General features: G+C 47.2%; 1 protein-coding gene across 1 annotated transcript in view; it reads right to left on the bottom strand.

The window, feature by feature from the left end:
• Window positions 1-21,921, bottom strand: part of LOC144153308 (uncharacterized) — a 340,475-nt gene that overhangs the window by 109,199 nt on the left and 209,355 nt on the right. The window contains exons 84-92 of the mRNA XM_077684958.1: window positions 17,076-17,217; window positions 16,418-16,468; window positions 16,309-16,335; window positions 16,120-16,242; window positions 15,837-16,051; window positions 15,607-15,704; window positions 15,432-15,540; window positions 2,631-2,768; window positions 1,931-2,041 (exon numbers count right to left, since the gene is read on the bottom strand). Coding sequence (XP_077541084.1) covers window positions 1,931-2,041; window positions 2,631-2,768; window positions 15,432-15,540; window positions 15,607-15,704; window positions 15,837-16,051; window positions 16,120-16,242; window positions 16,309-16,335; window positions 16,418-16,468; window positions 17,076-17,217 — 1,014 coding nt within the window. The remainder of the gene's footprint in view (window positions 1-1,930; window positions 2,042-2,630; window positions 2,769-15,431; window positions 15,541-15,606; window positions 15,705-15,836; window positions 16,052-16,119; window positions 16,243-16,308; window positions 16,336-16,417; window positions 16,469-17,075; window positions 17,218-21,921) is intronic.

Raw genomic sequence — 21,921 nt, 5'->3', positions numbered from 1 at the left:
ATTGTCTCCTGCGTTGTTCGACATTTGCTCCGAATACCCACTCGCGCCTAAGGCCTGGTAAAAGCGAGCAAGACTTTTAAATTAAACCAATGAATAAATAAAAAATTACATAATTGAATAATTATTAAGGCGCGTTCTACGTACCCTCGCATCAACGTGGGCCACTGAAGACAGTAACAGCCTGCATTTACTGAGGACCGATTTATTAAATTTCTTTGCCAGAAGGTTTGCATTCAAAAGACATAACCCCCCCCCCCCCCCACCACTACCACGATAGTTTTTCTAGCCTTTTTTTCCTATTCCAGTGGCGCAACATTCGCATGCAAGCGAGCTTGTAAATCTCAAAGCTTGCAGCGTTTGGGCGCCCTTACTGAAGTGATCTTTTGTCCACTAGAGTGAAGAGAGTATTTGTGACAATGCGTGAAACTTAGGTGAAAACTTAAAGTACCCCGGCAGGCATTGCTTGTTCTATTTGCATTTAGCATATTCTGGTAGAACATTTTTGTTCCTTAGACAGGAACTGTCCTCAGAAAATCGGGCAATTAAATTTGTTAAGCCAAATTGCTCACTAATGTGTTTCCTTACTTTGATAAAAACAGAAAACCAACTCTAACAAACTATATTTAAGATGCTAGCGCTATGAAGTCTACTCTGAGCTGCTTCTAAACGCTACAAAACCTTTATGGAGTTTTATATCTCACCCTTACCATATACGACATGGGGAAACCATACAAGTTCAAATAAAGCGATGCCTTGTTGGCGAGATTTCCCCGCTACAGATGTCACAGAGGCTGCCTTAAAAACTACTCTGTGAAAATTATGAAGCGCTGTTTAATTGCAGCTTTTCCTGATGTAGAAGTTCCACTTGAAAAATACGAATATAATTAAAGCCTTTGTTATTTACAAAGTTTCACGGAGGTGAAGTGGGTTGTATTGCTGTTGCTGTTACTTTTTGACGGAGTGGTTGGTTTGGTACGCTGCGCGAGATAAAGCACACTTCCAAGTAACTGGCTTTTTACAGTTGGTGGGTTGCATCCGGGACGAATGCGTCCATGGGTGCAATGTTACTCTAGACGAATGCACTGAACTGCGTACGTAGTCATGAAAAATGAAATGCGAACACAAAAATATGAACCAGTACTTTGAAATAGCGCAATTCATTTCTATGCAAGTCAAAATGAGGCGTGGCTTAGTTACAAAAACAAGGTGGGGAAACGAGGTTTTCCAAATATACCAATAGCGCGCCATGACTGGACCTCAACGAACAGTATTTGTGAATTTTGCGCGTTCTGGTTCTTACTTTTATGTTCGCATTTCAATTGTCAATGTCTGTGTATTCAAAGCCTTTGTTTACGTCTCGTGTCTCTTGATGCGCTCGCCACTACTCACCGTGTGTTGTCAAAGTGTATCTTTGGAGTAGTTGCAGATTATCAGCAACTAATTTAATACTGAATAATTTGAGGCGCTAAACAATGGGGACCAGAGAAAAAACGTAGACACAGACAAGGCGCCTTGTCTGTGTACGTGTTTTTTCTGGTCCCCGTTGTTTAGCGCCTGTTCAACCAACCAGCCCTGATCAGGCTTTTGTTACTTAACTAATTTAAGTATACGCTCCAACAACACCACGCGCAAGTTCACTTCAGCCCAACTAAGCCACGATGAAAGCTGCACTTTACGTCGGTTCTCACCAATATGTGTGATCCGCCGGTTTTTCGCGATACTCACAACGAATTAATCGCAGACATGCTTTCTGAGGACAATCGTATCAAAGCAAATTTGTCAAACTTTTAGGTCACGGGAGCCCGAGAGAGTGAATCAGTAGTCCCTCTAATATCTCTGTTCGCGTGAAAACATGACTCTAGTGAGCTTGGGACTATAATGGAAGGGACACCATAAAAGCGTATGGATGTTGGAGGGAAAAAAATGTTACCTTGTCAGTCACTGTTGCTTCACTTTCAAATACAGTTATAGAGCTCCCATTTTTCCAGTAAGTTGAAATATTTTTGAAATTGTGAAATGAAGTTCCTTTTGAAGGGCAGACCTGGAACCACCAAAGATAGCACAAAAGTAAATATTTTCAAACGGCCATTCTATTTATTAGTGCAGTGCAATGAAGATTACATAAACTGTGTAGCAATAGTCTTAGTATCCGATAAATGTATCTATTGAGTTACGATTTGAACCCATCAAATCTTATGTTCATTTGCGTGTTCGCGACTTTTATCGTCAGTACAAGCGGAGAAAATTGCGCATGTATTTATTCACAACTGTGATAAACGAAAGCAAGCAAGGGAACTCGATTTCAGTTAACAAAATTTCAGGTTCGAAACATGGGTTTTGTTTACGTAAACCGCAGAAATGATCCTTTGTAACGATAGAAAATTTTCGAAAGTGCGATATTTCCGCAAGCAACTTTACCAAGGATGTGAAGGAACGGTAGCCACAAGGACAAGAGCCAGCACATCAAGTTTGGGTCATCCTTATAAATATATTATTTGTTTTATGCGTAGCAGAATGTATCAGAAATTGATTTTTAAATTGCCTGATGTCGCCCGGGACCGAATGTTTGTTTCTGCACACTTGTAGCTATAGTCGCAAATTAACGGCTGTTTTAAATAATGGCGCATTACCTGTGCATAGTCTGACCATGTCTCACTATCACAATCTTGATTGGATTTGCCGTATGCATAAAGTTTAAAGGAACGCGTGGCGAGGTTGATTGAAACGCAAGTCTTCGTTCGTTCATGTGTATCCTCACTGACTTTTCTCTGGAAGAAAGAAAATGCACAATGAAAACAGTTCGGCGACCAACAAAATACTCAATGCAACTGGCAGGGTCTTACAAACTGCGGTCTACAACGCGGCTGCGAAATTTTTCCTACTCTAAACATAGTTAATGAACGGCATGAAATTTGTTGATGTGAAGGTTTGGGTGACCAATTAAGAGGAGGGATAGAGTTTTAAAAATCAGGATGATCTTCTCTCAATGAATTACAGGACTATTTTAACACTAAATTTTAAGAAAACGGGCAAAGACAGGACTGAAAGACTGGACTAGACTGCACCGCCTTCGCATCACGGGGCTATGAAAGCACAACGCAGTGACAGATGCATCATTCTGTGCCGCAGTAGCCTCCAAAAAATTATAGACGGCACTCTACCGATGCACTAAAGGGCACTTTAGAATGCCATCAGACGGCATTCTAGACAGTGCGTAATTCTTATTTTGTACGGACATCAAAGTACTACAATTTTCACATACCCAGTAAGTTGAATTGACCGTTACGACAGCTGTCGTAAGCGTTTCGCTGGATTTATGAACTCCCGTTGGCTGCGACACAAAAATACCCACTGGAAGAACTATGTGTACTTCAATTGGAAATTATTGCATTTGCATCTCCAGTTTTAAATAACGTGTTTGGATGGCTCCGGAGTTTAATAATAGGCGTTTTAATATTATACGCAATATGTTCTTCTATTGTAACATTCCAGGTGGCCAATTTATATATCAGCGCATCGTGTCACCTCCTTGTGCGGGTCCAGAAAATGTTGCGCATTAAAATATCCAAAATAAGATTACTGAAGCAATGCATAGAGAGACAACATGCAGTTTTTATAAGAACAATCTTTCTATTAGCGCCTCCCACTATTCTAGCTCTAAAGACGGTTTTTATTCCAGAAATATTGCTATTGCTTTGAAAACTAGCTTACACTACACAAATCAAGAATTTGTGTCATTGTGGGAAACCAAAAACAGCAATTCAGGTATACCCGGTTTGTGGACGAAATAAAGTGGGCGTACAAGTAACTGGTAAAAAACGCAAAGGCTCGTGAGTACATTGTCTGCTCTCGTCCCTTCCCGTTCGAGAGCTCTCCTGGCCTTTAGTACGCTGGCGGCTCTCACGCGCGTGTGCGAGTGTTGTTTATCTGCTAACACCGAAAAAAAAAACGCTCAAGCATAGCGCATTGAATGAATAACAACGATTATTTCAAGTAGGAGCTTTTCTAAAAGGTAATCTCCGTGACAAAAAAACAACACTCACACACGCGCGTGAAAACCGCCGGCATATAGAAGGCCAGGAAAGATCGGACCGGGAATGGCGGGAGCTGAAGACGTACCCTTGACCCTTCGCGCTTTTTATCGGTCACCTATTCAGCAGAACCACATTTACAGAACAATTACACAACTATGCTTATTTCCGGAAGCTTTTGTGGGAGCCTGGTCACAATTCGAGATATCCGTGTGACGTACAAACACAACGCGAGAAGTTGCAAGAGAACTTTGCAGTCTTTCCTATTTTCTTGCCCCTTCAGCCTCTAAATGTAGTATTTTGTGTTCCTGGTGGCTTCAACACAGACGATAAACATACAGCATGTTCCACTGTAGATTTTAGGTAATTTAAAAAAAAAGGCTTTGAGGTAAAATTGTTTTTCTCACGCGAAGTGGTCAGAGGCCGTGGCGAACGCAATGAAACCCGTTAAAATTGTTATTTAGGTCAAGAATTAAATAGTGCTTCTTAACCCTTTAATTATTCCAATTAGGCGTTTGACTAATGTGGAATTGTAGAGGATCATAAGTCACCCCATGTCCACAGTTATATTTGCGAAAATCTAATGACCTGCAGACTTGTGGGCTCAAACCTTCAGCCCTCCGGACTCGCGCATCTGAAGCACGGTGGCCGCAAAGCGCTACAAAGCCATGCCCACGTGTTGACGTCACTCGAGGCACACGTGTTGACTCGAAGCACGCCATCTTACTTTCCGTTGGAGGCAAGATAAAGACACGGCCGGGAAAGAGCGGAGGCGCTCTCCCGCTGTAGCCCGGCCATGATTAAGCGCAGGGTCAGTATCACGTGTGCAGATCTGAGTGACGTCAACACTTGGACCTAGCTTCGCGGCCTCAGGGCTCCAGATTCGCGAGTATGGAGCACTCATGAACTGTGTCCATAGGTCTGTAGGCAATCTCATTTTCGCAAATCTAACGCTGGGTATCAGGTTGACTTATGATCCTCCACATCTTCAACATTACAGTATCTGCTCGCTCTCATCGGGGAAGGCCATGCCGAGCGAGAGCTACCCACAGGCGACCGGCGCAGCCACGTCGGACCGGTTTACCCGCGACCCGCCCGCGAAGTCGGGCCCGTCCGGCCCGTCTGCCTACGGAACCGTTCTGCCTACGCTCCCCACCGGCAAGCTCAGCGAGAATGCGTTGTTCCTGCATGGAGATCTTCCGGTGCGGCCTTACGGGGTCGACGACATCGCATCTGCCCTTGACGACATCACGGACTTAAGGTAAATCGAATGGCTAGGCCCCTTCCAGTACAATCACGTCTGGATGATCACCTTCAGCTACGATAACGAGATCTAAGCCTTGGCAACACAGACCAATATAGTAGTACAGGGGAAACGTAGCCGGGTCATCAACCCGAACAGACGTGAAGTTGCGGTAAAAGTGCATTGGCTTACGCCAGGGGTTCCTAATGAACTGATTGCGCGGAAGTTGGAGCGCTTCGGCCGTGTTCAACGCGTGGTGCGTGATGGCGGGAGAAAATCCGGTCTCGCGCACATGACGTGGACGAGCTGGGTCTACCATATGATCCCGTCCAGCCCCACGCTGCTGGAGAACATCTCACACCAGGCCACAGTGCAGGTATACCCGATACTAATCGAGGTAGCGGGTAGGCCAGCATTGTGCCTCAGATGCTATCGTACGGGATGCTACCGCAGAAACTGCCGGACGCCCTGTTGCCGTTCGTGAAGCTCCTTTGGCCGCGACCATGCGAAGTGCACACTCTCCTACGCTGCCTGAACAAAGCAGCGAGCGTCCGCGCGGCCCCTGCTAGAGGAGTATATGGACGCAGACGATATGATGGCCATGAGAGGCACCACAATTCAAGAAGCCGAAGAGGCCTTGGCTTCCCAGTATCACCACCCCCTAACGCGTCGAGCAAAGAGGAGCCCGGGCTCACCAGACTCATGTCCCCTACGGTAGTTGAGTTGAGCCCCATGATGGAATTGCTCTCGCCTGCGACCACCGATGCTTCATCGGAAAACAACGCGTCGCGCAGACACAAAGCACCCTTTCTCCTCCGCCACTGTGCATCGGCGGGGCTGACGGGACAGCTTCGGGGGAGGCGCCGATGGAGAGCGAGAATGGTCAACAACTCGTCGGTCCCGAGACGCCAAGAAATCGCAGCTGCCCCCTCGGGGGCCTCGAAGACGGCGGAGAGGAGTAATGAGGAGGAGGGAAGCAACGAGGAAGCAAATGCGACCGGGAAAGAAGGCACAGCCAGCCATCACGAAAGCGTCCAGTGCTACGCCGAACCCGCGGGACCACAACGAGGTCGGCGCACACTTCGAATGCAGGCAGGGAAAAAAGACGGCGCCATCCAAAGCATCAATAGCGGCGGCGGCCACACCTAACCCGAAACAGGTGAGCCCTCTCCCCCCAGCAAGCGATTGCCGTTTCAAAGCGAATGAGCAAATTAGCTTCCATTAATGTAGTCAGGCTCGTCTCCGCAAAACGTAGGCGCTGGTTTCTCGATTTATTGAATGACCAAAGCACCGATGTAGCCTTTCTCCAAGAAACCAAAATTTGCACAGGTGATGAAGTCAAAAATTTCGTACGCTGCTTTAGTCGTGACTTTTGGTGTTTTCACACATGACCGCAAAGTCGTGCCGGTGGTACGGCCATGCTTATTCGAAAATCAGAATCCTGTAGCATTATCGACTGCGAACTAAGGGGCGATGGCCGGTTCTCACTCGTTGACGCTCCCTTGGGCGGTGAGCTCACCCGTTTCGTGCGTGCGTATGTTACCAATGACGCTAAACCTCCGCAGGACTTTTTTTCGTCCCTTCGCCCTTTCCTTCACATAGCGGGAAATGCCCTTTTGGCGGGAGATTTTAACTGGGTGCACAGCGCCAGCGACATGGCGGAGAGCCGTGGCAACACCCACGTCTCGGTTCGCACTCTGTCACCTGTAGTACGCGCAAGCGACCTCATTGACGTGACACGTGATCGTGACTGGAGTTCGCCCCGCTACACGCGGCGGCGTGGCGCGTCCCAGGCACGGCTGGATGATTTTTACGTTAGCGGCGACATCCTACAGCGGGTAGTTAGCCACAATGTTATGCCGGTCACTTTCTCCGACCACGGCCTGGTGGCCTGCTCCATATTAATGGGTCAAGCTCGCTCACAAACGAAGACCAGCAGTTGCTGAATAATGAAGACGAAGTGCATCCATCACCCTGATTTCACCGTGAGCCTTGAAGCTCACGGTGAAAAAACAGCGCAAGGAACACAGGGACAAAAAGGAAGAGTGGGCGACGCACAGTGCTGAACTCGCAACTGCGAGTTGCGAGTTCAGCGCTGTGCGTCGCCCACTCTTCCTTTTTGTCCCTGTGTTCCTTGCGCTGCTTTTCACCACGAATCCTAATCTGCACCAACTAGCCCAACTTGCCATCTTACTTCAGCACGTTGAAGCTCTTGGAAGACAACCTAGTGGACCATGTCACTTAGGAAAATTTTAAAACTACGGTTAAGGATGTGGCCATGCAGATTGGTAGGTGAGTGGCGGCCGAACAGAGAGCGAACGAGCGGCGCCTTATGGAGACCCTCCGTGGTCTCATCGAGGCGGACGAGGAACGGCTAGGAGAATTCCGAGAAGAAATCCGTATAACCAAAGAAGAGCTCCGCAGTGAGCTGCAGCGGCGATACTGGGGCGCCCTGGTCCGCAGCCGAAAGCAGAGGGTCGACTACGGGGCGCAGCCGTCCAAGATGTCCGGAGCTTTTGAGCGCGGGCTCATCGCCCGCAAAAATATCAACAAGGTCAGCCACAGCGGTGGTATCGCGCAGGGGCAGAAGGAAGTGGTAGCGGCCTTTAGCGACTACTTCAAAGAACTGTTCCGGTCTAGACCGACGCCATATTGCGTGACCTCCGAGGTACTCTCTTCCTTGCCCTGAGTACCCAACGACACAAAAGACCTAATTAACTCGCCTATAATCGCGTGGGAGGTAGACCGCGAAACCAAAAAAACTCCCTAAGACCAAGTCTCCGGGCCCGAACGGTATCATTGCTGAATTCTATCAGGCATTTAGAAAAGAATTGGGCCCCATTCCAGCGACCGTTTTTGAAGAATGCAGCCAGGAAGAGCGGCTCCTGCCCTCCATGCGGGAAAGACACCTCATTTTGATAACCAAAGAGACCAGTTCCAAAACTTTAATGGTAGTGACCGAATTCCACCCTATTCCACTCCTATCAACCGACTATAAAATACTCGCCAGGATCCTAGCTCGACGCCTCGAGATGGCCCTCCAAGGGGTTCGTTGCTGATCCTCAAACCTGCTGGTTCAAACGTCGCTCAATCAACACCAATATATATCGAATGAGGACCGCCTGTGAGGCTGCAGAGATGGGCGTGATGCCTACTATGGTACTCCAACCAGACCTTCGAAAAGCTTTCGATAAAGTCGATCGCATATTTCTATTCACCCTACTTCGGTACTGTGAGATAGGGGAAACAATGATGGAATGGGTAGAAACTTGTTACGCCGGCATCAGAACAAGTTAGATGTTGGGGAGAGCACTTGGACCATCCATAGAGGTTATCAGGTCGGTCTGCTAGGGATGTCCAATGTCCTCTGTCCTGTTCGCCCTGTATCTGGAACAGCTCTGTCGAATGATCGCCACTTCCAAATCGATCTGGGGACTGGTTCTCGGGAATGAAGAACTCCGCGTGCTTGCGTACGCGGGCGACATCTCCGTTGTCTGCACATCACGGACCCATGTGAGCGAGGTCGCGGAGCTCGCACGTTGTTTCTGGCACTTCTGTTTAGCGGATCTAAGCCTCTCCAAGTCGGAGGGGTGTTGGTTGGGCAAGTGGGAATTCACGCCCCCCAGCTTCTGTGGCGCCCGCTGGAAGGGTACAATACACCGCTACGTGGGCGGGAACGTGGCCCTAGGGAAGCCAACGCAGCCAGATGGCGACCTAGGCTAACGGTAGCGAAGGCCAAGTTCCAACCCTGGAGGAAGCGTCACGTCGCCTTGGCCGCCAGAGCTCACGTCTGCAACGTTGTAGTGTACGCGGCTACCCCCTACTCGGCGCGAGTCACCTCCATCGACACGACATCGGTGAACACTTGCACCGACACTGGGTGGTCTTCGTCTGGCGCTCCTCGTACGAGCATATGAGACGTACAAATCTCTTTTGGGGTCTAGATGCCGGCGACCTGGTCCACGTGGAGATTAAGCTGACAGTCCAGCGTTTTACGTATTTCCGACACCAGTTCAACCCTTTTCTCCGCAGAGCACTCCAGTCCATCGGCTCTGCCCACATAGCAAAGTGGCTGGTCACATCTTTCCAACTGCACCATGGTGCGCGAGCCGCCCCTTTCTATAGAGAAATCGTTGGCGCCATCACCCTACTGGAGCAGCAGTTCTCGTGGGACTATCTTCTAACAGTTAAGCCCCGCCGGCTAAACCCCGTCCTTTTCGCAAAGCTCCTTCCCACACCGCTGTACCAAAAACCACCAGTCGAGATGGCTAAGCGGGGCGTAATAAAACGGATCATGTGCCTGCCGATTCCGACTGGATCAAAAAACTATTTCTGCCGGTTCCACTTTATGGTGCTACCGGTGGGAAGACGGCAGGAAGAACGTGGCTTCTTTCTGCCGCGCGGTGCGGCTGCTTCTTGTGCGGGAGGCCGGAGACGGCGGAGCACGTGTTCCTAGAATGCAACACCACGCGTTATTTCTGGGATGAGGTAGTGTTTTCTGGGCGTCCACTGGGACATTGACTGGCTGGACCTCCGCTACCTGGGCGTTCCGACAGAGCACCGAATGCGTCATTACACTGGGCCTACACTCGCTGTGGCGTGCGTGAGTGGATGCGGTGGCGTGTGCTCCCGCCCCGAAGCCAGCGTGGAGGCATTTCGCCCACAAGATGGAGTGGACGGCCAGTGCGCTCGGGGCACCTGACTCGGACATAGAACTGGGCCAAACCCTTGCGCGCTGCTGCCGTGCGACGGTAGGCTTTAAAACAAAGGAGCTGAAACGCTTCCAGTGCTTATGAAGCTAGCAACCAGCCAGGTTGCAAAAGGAACACAACCTCTTTTTTTCCCGTAAATGTGCACTACACATTGTATGTGTGGTTTTCCGTAAACAGGATAACACGCCAGTCTGGAATGTGTCGTCAACAATGTAACGAAATGTGACAGCATGTATATTTGTGCCTTTTCCTGCAGACTGCATATTTATTATGTCCACGCCCAACTGCAATAACTAACAAGTTAATCACAGCTCCTAGTTGTTGTTGCCCGAAATAGCAATTTAATCATGTTTTATTGGGTTCACTATGACTCCTGATCACTTCGCACACCCAAAAAAACATTTCTACCTCCGAAAGCCTGTTTTTTTTTAAAGTACTAATGATCGTCCCTCAAACACCCTGTATAAACGCGTTAACATGATATCTCTGTAACCGCGATGAAATGCAACAGGGCACAAACACTGTTTATAATATAGTTAAGGTAAAACGTTTAGTTTTAAAATCCTCAGAAAATGTGATAGTACTGCGGCGCCGTCATATCTCCCTGTTTCTCTTGTTACTGTATCCCGGTTGGGTTAGGCAGCTGCGCGAGTGTCGAGCTCTGGGCCGCGCGTGCTGCACTAACGCTTCCTCTCGTAATCAGTGTGGTCCTCCTCTTATTGTGCTTTACTCTCTCTTACTGCGACTGAGAGCCTGAGTAATGTTGGGCCTCAATGTTACGTAGCCGTAGTCTTGAGATGTTTTGCAAGGAATGAGTCAGGGCGAGTGGCAATGTTAACTTACTCATGTAGGCCTATTCTAAACCCCCTTAAGTCAAAGGCCAAAACATTCCTTAAGAAAACCTTTAGTGATCTAGAGCTATCCGGCTTAGTAACGCTGGGGACCTTCACTCGTCTCCCCTTCCAGATGTCCTGTCCTAGATTTGATTCCCCTTAACACTGACATTTCTCGTTTTTACTTTTTATACGCGTTTTTAAGCGCGTCTTTGTTTTTTGCGCCGTGTGGCATTTTACGTACCATCTCTGTGAAGAATGTGCAGGACGACCGATTATGAACCCGCCTAGATTAATGCTTTCGCTTGGACAGGCTGCCTAACTGAACTGTCCGAGCCCATTTCTACACCACATTTTCCACTGGCCGTGCCCGACAGATGCGTTCATACTGCGTTGTACCTCGGATGCTCGCAGCTTTTGAGTCGCTACCGCCACGTTTTAACAAGTCTATTTGATACTCTGCAGCTTGAGAGTAACAGCGATAGCACTGTATTCATGCACAGGACGAAAACAATACCGTACCATATCCACTAACGACAAAACTGGAGAGAGGCGAAGCATGCAGTATATAAGTGTATTCTTGGCACTTCGGCATTTTTGGTCACGGAGATGAAAACTTTGGGGATAGAAGTATCCCGTTTTGCTGTAAAAGTCTCGTGTCTGAAGCACAGAGCGCTCTTGCGCGAGGCGTTGGAAAAAGGGGTGTCCAGGTGTTTTAGTATCGTGACTGCATGAAACGACGATGAGGACAGGAGACGCCGACAACCCGCGTCCACAAGGGGCTTCGCCTTTAAAATCTAATCTCATTTCCACCCAGTATGAAATCTGCTAGAACAGCGTGGCTGTGGTTCACACTGTGGGAGTACTGTCCTACGCCCCCATCGCTACCTTTCCGGAACTGTGGATATTCAATATGCTTGAAGAACGCATCGCCTGCCATCACCACGCCCAACTCGAACGCCTGCAGACTTCTGCCCAAGGTCGTGCTATTCTCACTCAATTACCCCGCTCAATTACCCCGCTTCGCAACTACCCCTCATATCACCGGAACTCCCTCCTTGGACCCCTTTCGCTAATTTACGGGTTGAGTCTTCCCCCGCAACATAAATTCTGATGGACACCCTGCTCTTCGTGCACTCGTGTTCAGACCCTCTCCAAACGAATTGATTTTCTGCTCTCACACGGTTCCATCATTTACATAACTGACGCCGGCGACATACCCTCAAACTCAAAGAGCACGGCATCATTTCTCCGACTCCCTTCTTTCAGCACTGCCAGGGCTTCCTTTCCTTCCCGGCCTGATTCACACTTTCTCTAAGAATATGCCATTGAACTCGCAATAGAGCACGCTACTCTGACTTCCTACTACCATGCCAGTATGTATATATATATAGATATATATATATCTTCTCCGAGTGTGAGTCACCCTTCGTAATTTTGCTCACCATGAGACCAACGCACACAACTAACTTCGTCATTTCGATACATGCTTCAAATCCTCGGCCACACTTCACACTGGTTTGGGTTCCTGGCCACGTTGGCATATGCGGAAACGCCCTATCAAACGCGAGTACCTTTCCCGGGTCCGACCATGTCCTGGCCAACCCTGTACCACCCGTCGATGGTTCGTACTCAGCACCGCTCTTCCCGCCGTTACCAATAACACTCCTAACGCCTATAACGCACCCTGTACCCACCCCCCAGTTCCTGCCAAACTCGTGAGGCTGCGTGCCTCATTCGGCAGGCTCAAACCTCCTCACTCCCCTCCCATCACAGCCTTCACCGCATCTGTCGGCACCCTGGCCATCCTCGCTGTCCCACCTGTTCTTCCTAACCATCAATCGCCCATTCTTATTGGTACTGCACCCCGCCATTTCTGACCCCATTCCGCGCCTCCATCATCTCCTGGGAGCTCTGGCTGTCGCCTCCGTGTACAGTAACTGTTCAGGCTGCCCAGGAAGCTCTCTATGAACATGTGCACCGGATCAGCATGCGGATCCTGCAGTACGGCGCGGACCCGGTGAATTCAACTCCAATTAATACCTGGACTTAGGTCCGGCGTAAAAGAAATGTGTTTGTTCTCTCTCTCTCTCACGCTCTCTCTCTCTCGCTTGTGTCGGCTTGAACGTACAGGAGCGGTCGCCTCAGAAAGGCAGCACCATCGCCGCGCAACTACTACGGTTCGCGCAACCGAATCGGCAGCTAAACATCGGCGGGAAGCGCTCCCTTTCCAACTCCTACCGGTAGGGAGAGGAACCCTCTCAGCGAGATCCCTGGGCCCCCAAGTTACGAATCTGGAAATCGGTTTCTGCGTGCCCGCCAGCGGGTATGGGTACCTGCTCCTACCCCTGCATAACGCACGACTTTCAGCAGACGGACGACATGGTTCGACCTATAACAGCTCCGCTGGGAAAATGTTATAGATATTACAAACTGCTCACTTATTTACTTCCGCGTTGTGCTAGCGGCGGTTATTGTGGATTTAACGCAGATTACAAGTAGGACGTGGGCTCAAGTTTCCCTCCCGTGGCTGTGTGGTAATACATCCAAATTAACAAGGTTGGCCCTAACTCACGTGCACAAGAAATAGCTGTGCTGGCGACGTTAATTCTCACAGCACAGATCAATCTACTGCAGTTGACATTCTGGCCCAGTAATATAAGAACAGCACTGCAACGCGGCTGGAGTTATCGAACACATGATGCAAGGTAAAGAACCCAGGCTTCATTTTTCTTTTCTTTTACCCTCACGCTATCCTTTTTTGCAACCTTCTTTGACCCATCACTGATCGTGTTTTCATTTTTCAATAATAGTGTAGGTCTTCTGCAGACTCATACAGATAGCGCCCATGCGGCATCACAGGCATCTAATAAGATACAATACCAAGTAAATGCAACTGTTTCAGGGACGATAGGCGGGACAGCAGAACACTTTATTCAATAGCAAGTACATCAGTTGTATCTTACCTACATTGGCAAAGATTTCAACCTCGTTATAACGAACACTGATACAGTGAATTATCGGCTATAGCGAACTAAATACGAAGTTTGGTTGGTCACGTTTTATTTCAATGACATTCTTGTATAGCGAAATTGAAACTGTGAGAGCCGCGCGCAGTATCTGATATAATGAAGCAATATTCGAACATTGGGCTTCGAAGCTACTTCGAAAAACTCCCGGCGTCCGAAACTGCAGAAGCAGAAAAGCGCCTTTGTTGATGGACACTGCGGAAAACTTTATCCTGCTCAGTGCTGTGATTAGCCACAAGACAAAGATATCACATCCTTCATCGGAAAATAGGGAAGCACGCATGTTTTGCAAATAAACTTTGTTCTGTGGTAATTTTTCATTTTATGTTCCGATTCATTGAGCTTGAAATGCCACAAGGAGAAAGATTAAAATTAGAATAAAATAAAAAATTCGAAGAATAAAATAATCCGTTTTCGTATTACGAATTTTTGCGGGATTAGAATAAAATAAAAGATTCGAAGAATAAAATAATCCGTTTTCGTATTACGGATTTTTGCGGGAGTGAGACTACGGATTGGTTTGAGCCAATTTTTAGTTCTACTGTTGCAGCAAATATCGGATATAACAAAATAAATTATGTCCCGATACTACTTTGTTATAATGAGTTTCGACTTTATTTCGCGTACACGATAAAAAGTTGTGCAAATAAAAAAATACAATACAACAAAAACCGACTCTCTGAGCTTTTACAACAATAAAAATAACCATACATCCCCATTACCTCCTCCACGAATGAACAAAACGAATGTATATTCCAGGAAATTTTTTCGTGTTCAGTCAAATCCACATGTACACAATTCCACACAGAAACAAAAAAAATTGTGACCGGGAATAAATGCGACACTGCCACAGCTAACTTAGCTGACATGTAAAACATATAAAATAGCTTTGACAGCGTTACATCTAGGCACGGTCACACATTTTTGCTCGTTTCAGCCATTCTGTTCGTGTGGTATTTCCGCATTTCGAACAAAAGGTCCTCATTCGCATTCTCTACAGCATCGCTTGGTGACGCGTTTCAATTGTTCGTAATCCAATTGAAATAGAAATATTTGCACACAATGTAGTGAGCACTGATGTAAGCATCTCATGTGGTTTGTCCTACTACAGAAGCGGCCCGGTGGATATAGTCGTCTTTACTCATTTTGATGTGACCGTAAGAGAGGAGATAAAAAAGGTTCATGCAAGCAACATTACCACGGCAGGACAAGGCTGCCACGCGCTCTGGACTGCGCATGTCCGTTGCACTGTCATGCCCATATTTTCTCGTATATCCACTATTGACTTTATCCTACAGCTAACGAGATTCCCAATTCGAGCATGCGTGCAAGATTGCAAGAGGCTTACCGTTAAGAAGTCAACAATCTACATGAATGTGTTTTACATATGCGCTACTGATTTAATGGTTTGAAGACGAGCAGCCGGTTATATACGCACATTAGTCTACATTTACACAAGTTACCGGCATAGCAGCAATGCCTATGTCATGAGGTTTTTCACAAAATGACTGCATGCACAAAAGAACTTTTAACTCTAAAATACGGGTGAGAGCACATTCAGAAATTAGAAACAGGCCACTCACCATTCGTAGAAAGTCGTCACTGCTCAGCATATGCGCTGTTGGACCAGAAACGCGACACTCTTCCGGCTTTTTGTAGCCATGTGTCATTACAACAATGATGTCACATTTCCTGAAAAATCAGGCCTCACAGTTAGAATTGACCAGGTACAAGGCTACGAACCAAAAATACGCTTACCCTTGCAAACGGTGTAACTGGACAGGGGCATCTTTCAATTGAAGTCCTACCATTAAAATTTTTTTGGAATATATTTTACGTAAGCGGTTTTTTATTTTCTGAAAGAAACGAGTTCAGTGTTCTCCTTAGTGAAGTCTCACTACAATTTTATCTGCCATGGAAAACTAGGATTTATGAGTTTAAGCTACAACGCACTTTTTTGCCATTTTAATGCGAACGCATGGACTTACCAGGGCAAGTTTTGTGAGCGTGTCCGCTTCTGTGTCTTCTGTTGAGAACAGTGCTATTCCTTCCAGTTCAGGGTGAATGTTCAAAAGCTTTGCTACGGCACTAACTACATCATTCCCCGGATTTGTTTTAAGCGCATTCATTTCAATTATAGAAGGAGCAAGTGCAACCAAGCGTTTGGTGCCCTCAATTGAAAGAAACGCTTTGAAGCTGTGTTCTGAAAGAAAGTTAATGGAGCAGTTAACGGCGCTAAAATGAAAACGTCAGAGCTAGAAACCGGCTCACCTGGTAAAGACAAGACCCCTGATTTATCATCGTACGTCGCTTCTGCGAACACCACGTGACTACAAAGACCACCCAGCTTGGCCGAATTGCTGTCGTCAGATGAGACCACACATATCAGTTCTCCTGCACAAAAAACAATAATTGAAAATGAACCACATACGAACTTTTTCAGTGAATATATAAACTTACGTTTACGGCATTCGGGATTCCGGCCATCTGAAACAAATCAAACACAAAAGCTAAACATCTGTTGAACCACGGAACCTGCTAGAAGAAACCACGAGCAAAGTTCACTTACCGTTTAAACACTCTTCCCTTGCCGCCGGTTTGTGGTGTTTGCGACCGGGGTCTGAAAAAAAAATCAGCCAGAAAATGGGAGGCACACGTCACCTCAAAGCAAACAGCGAAGATACAACCTTGCAGCAGTCGGGCAAAGCGTGGTTTTGTACATGTCGCAAAATGGTTTGTGGGAATATCTTGTTGTGCAAGGCTATAAATGAGTAAGTTCAATATTACCGCCCCTGTCATCATGCATGCTCACCTCGGCTGGCATGTCATAATCAGTTATCAGTTGATAATAAGGCATGTTTACCAGAATAATGCGTTAAAATATAGGCAGGAAGCTTTCACTCCACGGGAAGGATTGACACCGGAGTGAACAATGTTATCGCTGAACACGGGCACGACTACCGAGGAACTGAAACAATGACCGATGTTTTACACTGCGTTAGCAATACTGACAGGTAGATTCTAATCTCGGTAAATTTTGTTTTGTGCTCTTTTGTATCAAGAGTTAGGCGATTTCACTTGAGCCTCTGGTACTAGATATACATGGAAAAGTTTTACCAATTTTGGTCTAAGGATCTCGGTCCAGATTTTACCGCAATGCATTACCACGTAGGAAAGCTCAAGATCGTACCATGGTTATCTGTATGTACTCAGAAAGCATTACTCACACTTCACTTTTTCCAACACCCTGGCGACAGATTGAAGTCGTGAGTACTTTTCTCGAACACTGCACTGACCTATGAAGTCTTCGTACTCAACGTGGAAAACAGCTGCACCCCCACTTGGACAAACATCTAAAAACGACGCAACCTGCAAAAAAGTTAATACGATGGAAAACTGCCACGAGAAGAGCTTTACGAAGCACAATCTAACACCCGGAGCTTCCTTTCTGCGATTACACTGCCTTCTTCATTTGTAGTTGCCTCATCTCGACTATTCGCGATTTACGAAGGACGCCGTTGATTGCCACACCAAAATTCCCTTTCATACTCCTTTGCTCAGCTGCGTTTTGAAAATACAAAGCGCATCAAAACTGGCTTAGTATGCAGTGGAAGTAGACAGCCACTGAATTGCAAATAAACACGCGAATTTGTAATTATCAATTTCTTTCGCACTTGGGGACCTAAATAAAGATTTGTGAAATAGTAACGTGATTGCTCCAATGATAACGTTTTATGCAAACAAACGTATGTTGTGAGAATATTTTCAGCGCAGAAACATGGTGTTAGTAAGGCAACATTAACAGCATTGCAACTCACACGAAGACGTCAGGCATTTATAACATGTAGTACCATTAAACACATTTTACCGTCTTACACATTTTACTATCAACTTTCTGTTCGTTCTGCCAATATCAAATTACCAACTACCCAATAGACACGTGTCGAAGGGTACCACCGAAGGATATCCCGGGTCTTGCTCTGGGCTCCGGGCCTTGTTCTGGGCCCCACGCGCCCACCTACATTCCTCATTCCACCACGACCTTCTTTGGTTGCGTGGGGCAGCGGAGACCTGCGTAATGGGTTTTTTGGAGGAGTCCAGGAGGCCGCGATGAGTAGGGTAGCCCTGTTTATATTTTCTCTTAGACGTGTAGGTGTGGTGTGGATGTGAAATGTAGTTTAGACGTGTCTTTGAATGTTTCAAGGTTCGCTGTACCTTCGTTGAACTTATGGAAAGGTGGACTGTGTTTATCTTTACATATATATATGTTAAGGTGGTTCGGAAACGGTCACTACCATGCTGGTTTGTGCCCACGTCCCACCCAAGAGATGCAAAGAAGTGGTCTGGGTGTGAGTAAGTGTTGTGTCCCATACTATAATATGCAGGCTATTTTTTGTTAGAAGGCATGCTCCTGATTATGCTGTAAACTTTTCAAGGGTCGACCTTGAGCATCCTTGCGCGAAAAGCGCAGCTGTGATGATGTCCATTGGGGTCGCGTAAAGGTTGAAGGGATCTGGCAGGTGGTCTACGAGTGCCTACAAAATCCGAGCTGGATGGCCAGAAATGAATAGGGATGTAGAGGGAGAATACTATGATTGACCTATTAAAATATTGTTCGATTTGAGAGATCCTGAAGGCCGATGTTTAAGAATTTCCAAGTGACGAAGGCCACAGCACCCGAAAAGTGTACGCAGCCATCGCTAATATTTGCAAATTGCATATAACTAAAAAAATTGTCTGCGTACCATTGAGAAGACTTAATTGCAGACACACGACACTTCGCTGGTTAGCATGCCGTATCTCGGACACATCATCAATATTTTAATAAGGGACCTACAGTGCAAGTTTTAAGGCGACTGGAATGCGCGCTTTTAAGTCGTGTCTTTAAGGGAAGTAATTCTTTGTTTTTCGGTCTATATGCAGACTTTGACCTCGCACCCACTTCATTGCGTTGCGACGCCGGCAACAACTGTGCGACATCAATGCCTTCGTCGGAAGTCCTCGCAGCTTCAGACGGATCGGAACCCTTGGACCATGCCCCCATTCTTGCGCGCTTTGCTTCAGCCGCCACCAACTAAGCTTCTAAGGGTGTCTCGAGGGCACAGTTTTTGTACCATGGGTGGGATCCGCTGCGGACCCCCGCGTCCATCTCCTCTGTGCCCCCAGGTGCACTGGAAGGCAGTGGAGATGAAAGAGTAGGAGCAGAATCACTCCCGACAGAGGTGGTTGCTGCCGCAACCAATTTGGCACGCGGAGCGGTAACTTGTTCGGCTGTTGACGGCATCCTAGTGTAGGGCGAGGGCAGTACAAAGCCCGTCTCATGGCACTGAGCCCCTGCCGAAAAAAGATGCCGCTCCGCGACGGCTAGATGCATCCGCGTACCTTGCCAGGGGGAAAGCGGCAAATCTCTTACGCGCCTTTGGGATGGAGATGTTCTCTTTAACCTTCCCTGCAGGAAAACCAACTTTGCTGAAGATGATCATAATGAATGATCGTGGGTGAAGCGAAAGAAAAAACGACTCTTCCCGTTGCCGGAAACTAACCTGAGCCCCTGGTGTTATGTGGCCGGCATCTATCCGATTGCTCCATTTCGATGTGGTCGAAACGGTTTGGAAAACTCAGACAACCAACGAGTGTCACGAGAAGCGTGTTGTTTCTCTGCGTGCCGTATGGCTGTTAGCCACTAGACGTGAAGCCTAACTTCCCTTTTCTAGTTTTAGAATGTTAGGCCTAACGTCGCGTCTTGTGGTATGGGCCTCGTGCGCTGGTATGGTGGCGCCACTGATTTGCTGTGTGCAACGCCATCTTGCGGACAATGAAGAAAACTTCTGAATTACGCGAGCTGGCGACGTCCCGTAGCGTCTCGTTCGGCAGTGCACGAATATCAGCACAAGAAAAAAAGAACGGCCGCGATTCTTTTGCAATGCGATGCAAATACCCAAACGGGACTCTAATAAAGAAAAAAGGTTTCGCGAGTGCGAGAGGAAAGCGATTCATCAAAACAAAGTCGGTGCTGTGCAAGCGCGGGTCTTATTCTGCGCCGTATGGACACGCTGCCATTTCGCAACGGCTTCAAGTTCTAGACACCAGCGGCATCGCTAAAATAAAGATAAAAATAACTAGGCGGAATCCCGGAAGCCCATTTAGAAAAAGAAATAGAAGTGCAGAAGTGTGTGCGTGTGCGTGTGCGTGTGCGTGTGTGTGCATGTGCGTGTGTGCGTGTGTGCGTGTGTGCGTGTGTGTGCGTGTGTGTGCGTGCGTGCGCATATTGCCTCCTGGAAGCGAGAAGGTGTGTGAGAGAGAAGCCGACATCGCTCCACCAATGGCGACACTCCTGTTATGTTCTGTGGGGCCCCTCGTCCCCGCGAGAGCATATTAAATTACGGGGCAACGTTGCAGCGGCAACGGCAACGATTAGGTTTGTTCGGATTTGGCGTTTCGGTTCTTCTTAGGGCATAAATGGCATAACTGGCATCATTTCACGGACAGCTTAGTGAAGCGAGGACCGGTGATGCTACTTTCACGGTGCTTGCAGAAGCGAATTTCTCCCGTGTAAACTCCACTGTGCCTTGTACGTATCAGGAAGTGAGTTGATGTCCGTTGTGTGTGTGAAATGGCGACGAAAGGTTCATGCGTATATTGCGACACCAAGGATATGCGGCTTCAAGAGCCAGAAGATTCAGGTTTGTAAATACAGGTATTCGAAAATGCAGCTGCTCGACTAACTCTACCTCAAACTGCTGAAAGTACGACGAGTTAGTTGGATGGGCTCGGAAAAATATGGCGATGCTTTTTAAGTGCTTTCGTAGGCTTATAAACGCGTACTTAATATGCGAATATTTTCGGGTGTAGATGCGCGTGAGTAAGCTTTCATGAAAGTCTCTAAACGTTTAGTTACCTTGGTGTTTATCGCACGACATAGACAAAGGAACAGATAAGATAGAGGGCTCAACAGGACCTATAATTGTGCACAAATGGTTCCTCTAGTACTCGTAGTGCCGGTGAAAAGAAAGACCGTTTGGAATAATGGAAATTGTTTCAAAGCTGATAGAGTTGTACGTGATGTTCGTGTTAGCGGGAATAGTTGTGCTCGTGCATGTCCTCCTTGTGAGCAGAAGTACTTTGCGCAACAAGCTCTACTTGAACTCGTTTCCTTTGACCTACTGTGGCAGAAACGCAAACTAAACAAGTTGTACAGAAACATATGTTTGAGATATTTGAGAGTCATTTCAAGAATACTGTGGATGTGGGCCTCCGAAAGGTGGCTGGTGTGTGTCGGTCTGTTTATCGTTGTGTCACCATGAAGCGTATTTACGTTTTTAATGTTTTCATTTTAACGCTTTCTTTATATTTTGTTGGTATGACTACGTACGATGGAAACATGCATATTCGTATGATGCTCCCTGCATTTTCTAATGCGTGCACAGTTATACTGACACCAACGGTTATTTGAGGAGCTACAAATCTAAGCAATGGTTCGGTTTCGTTGAATACACGCACTTTTTTTTTGCAGCGGTCTTACGCCAAGTAGCGTGCAGATACGCAAATTCACCTATGGGTCTGTACTTTTTGTTTTTTCGCGGCTGCTATGTGCTTTGTGCACGTCGGCGTCACCAGCCGCTGATCCGTGTACTGTCGTCTGCTTTTATTGGAGAAGGGGCGCTTTCGAAATATTTCAGCTTGTATTCCTCCAAAATTATTCAGCGGAACATTTCTACGAATATAACAACTGCGAACGTAATAAAACGCGGAAATTGTTGTATACTAATTTTCCGGTTGTTGTTTAAATTGGGCCCCGCCGCGAACTGCAGTTTATGTTTAGTTTGTTCTTCAGAAAAAATTCCGCCGCCGCTACCAGATGGCGCCACAAGTTTACTTGAAACTGCAGTGCACGAGGCCCATAGCACCTCAAACGGGGGCCCACTCAAAAAATTGCTCACGGAACGCCAGCCAGCACGATTCCCACCGTACACCCCAAAGCCAATTCTTATCCCTACAGAGTGCGCACGTGAGAGTTGCTGTTGGTATTATAACAAGTGGTGTGCACCTACAGAGTAGCACATACTCGCTGTG

The sequence above is a fragment of the Haemaphysalis longicornis genome, unplaced genomic scaffold, assembly GCF_048455015.1.
Source record: "Haemaphysalis longicornis isolate Haplotype H1 unplaced genomic scaffold, Haemaphysalis longicornis Haplotype H1 scaffold_9, whole genome shotgun sequence".
NCBI lineage: Eukaryota > Metazoa > Arthropoda > Arachnida > Ixodida > Ixodidae > Haemaphysalis > Haemaphysalis longicornis.
The sequence above is the reverse complement of the archived record's forward strand: the minus strand, read 5'-3'. Positions and strand labels throughout refer to the sequence as shown.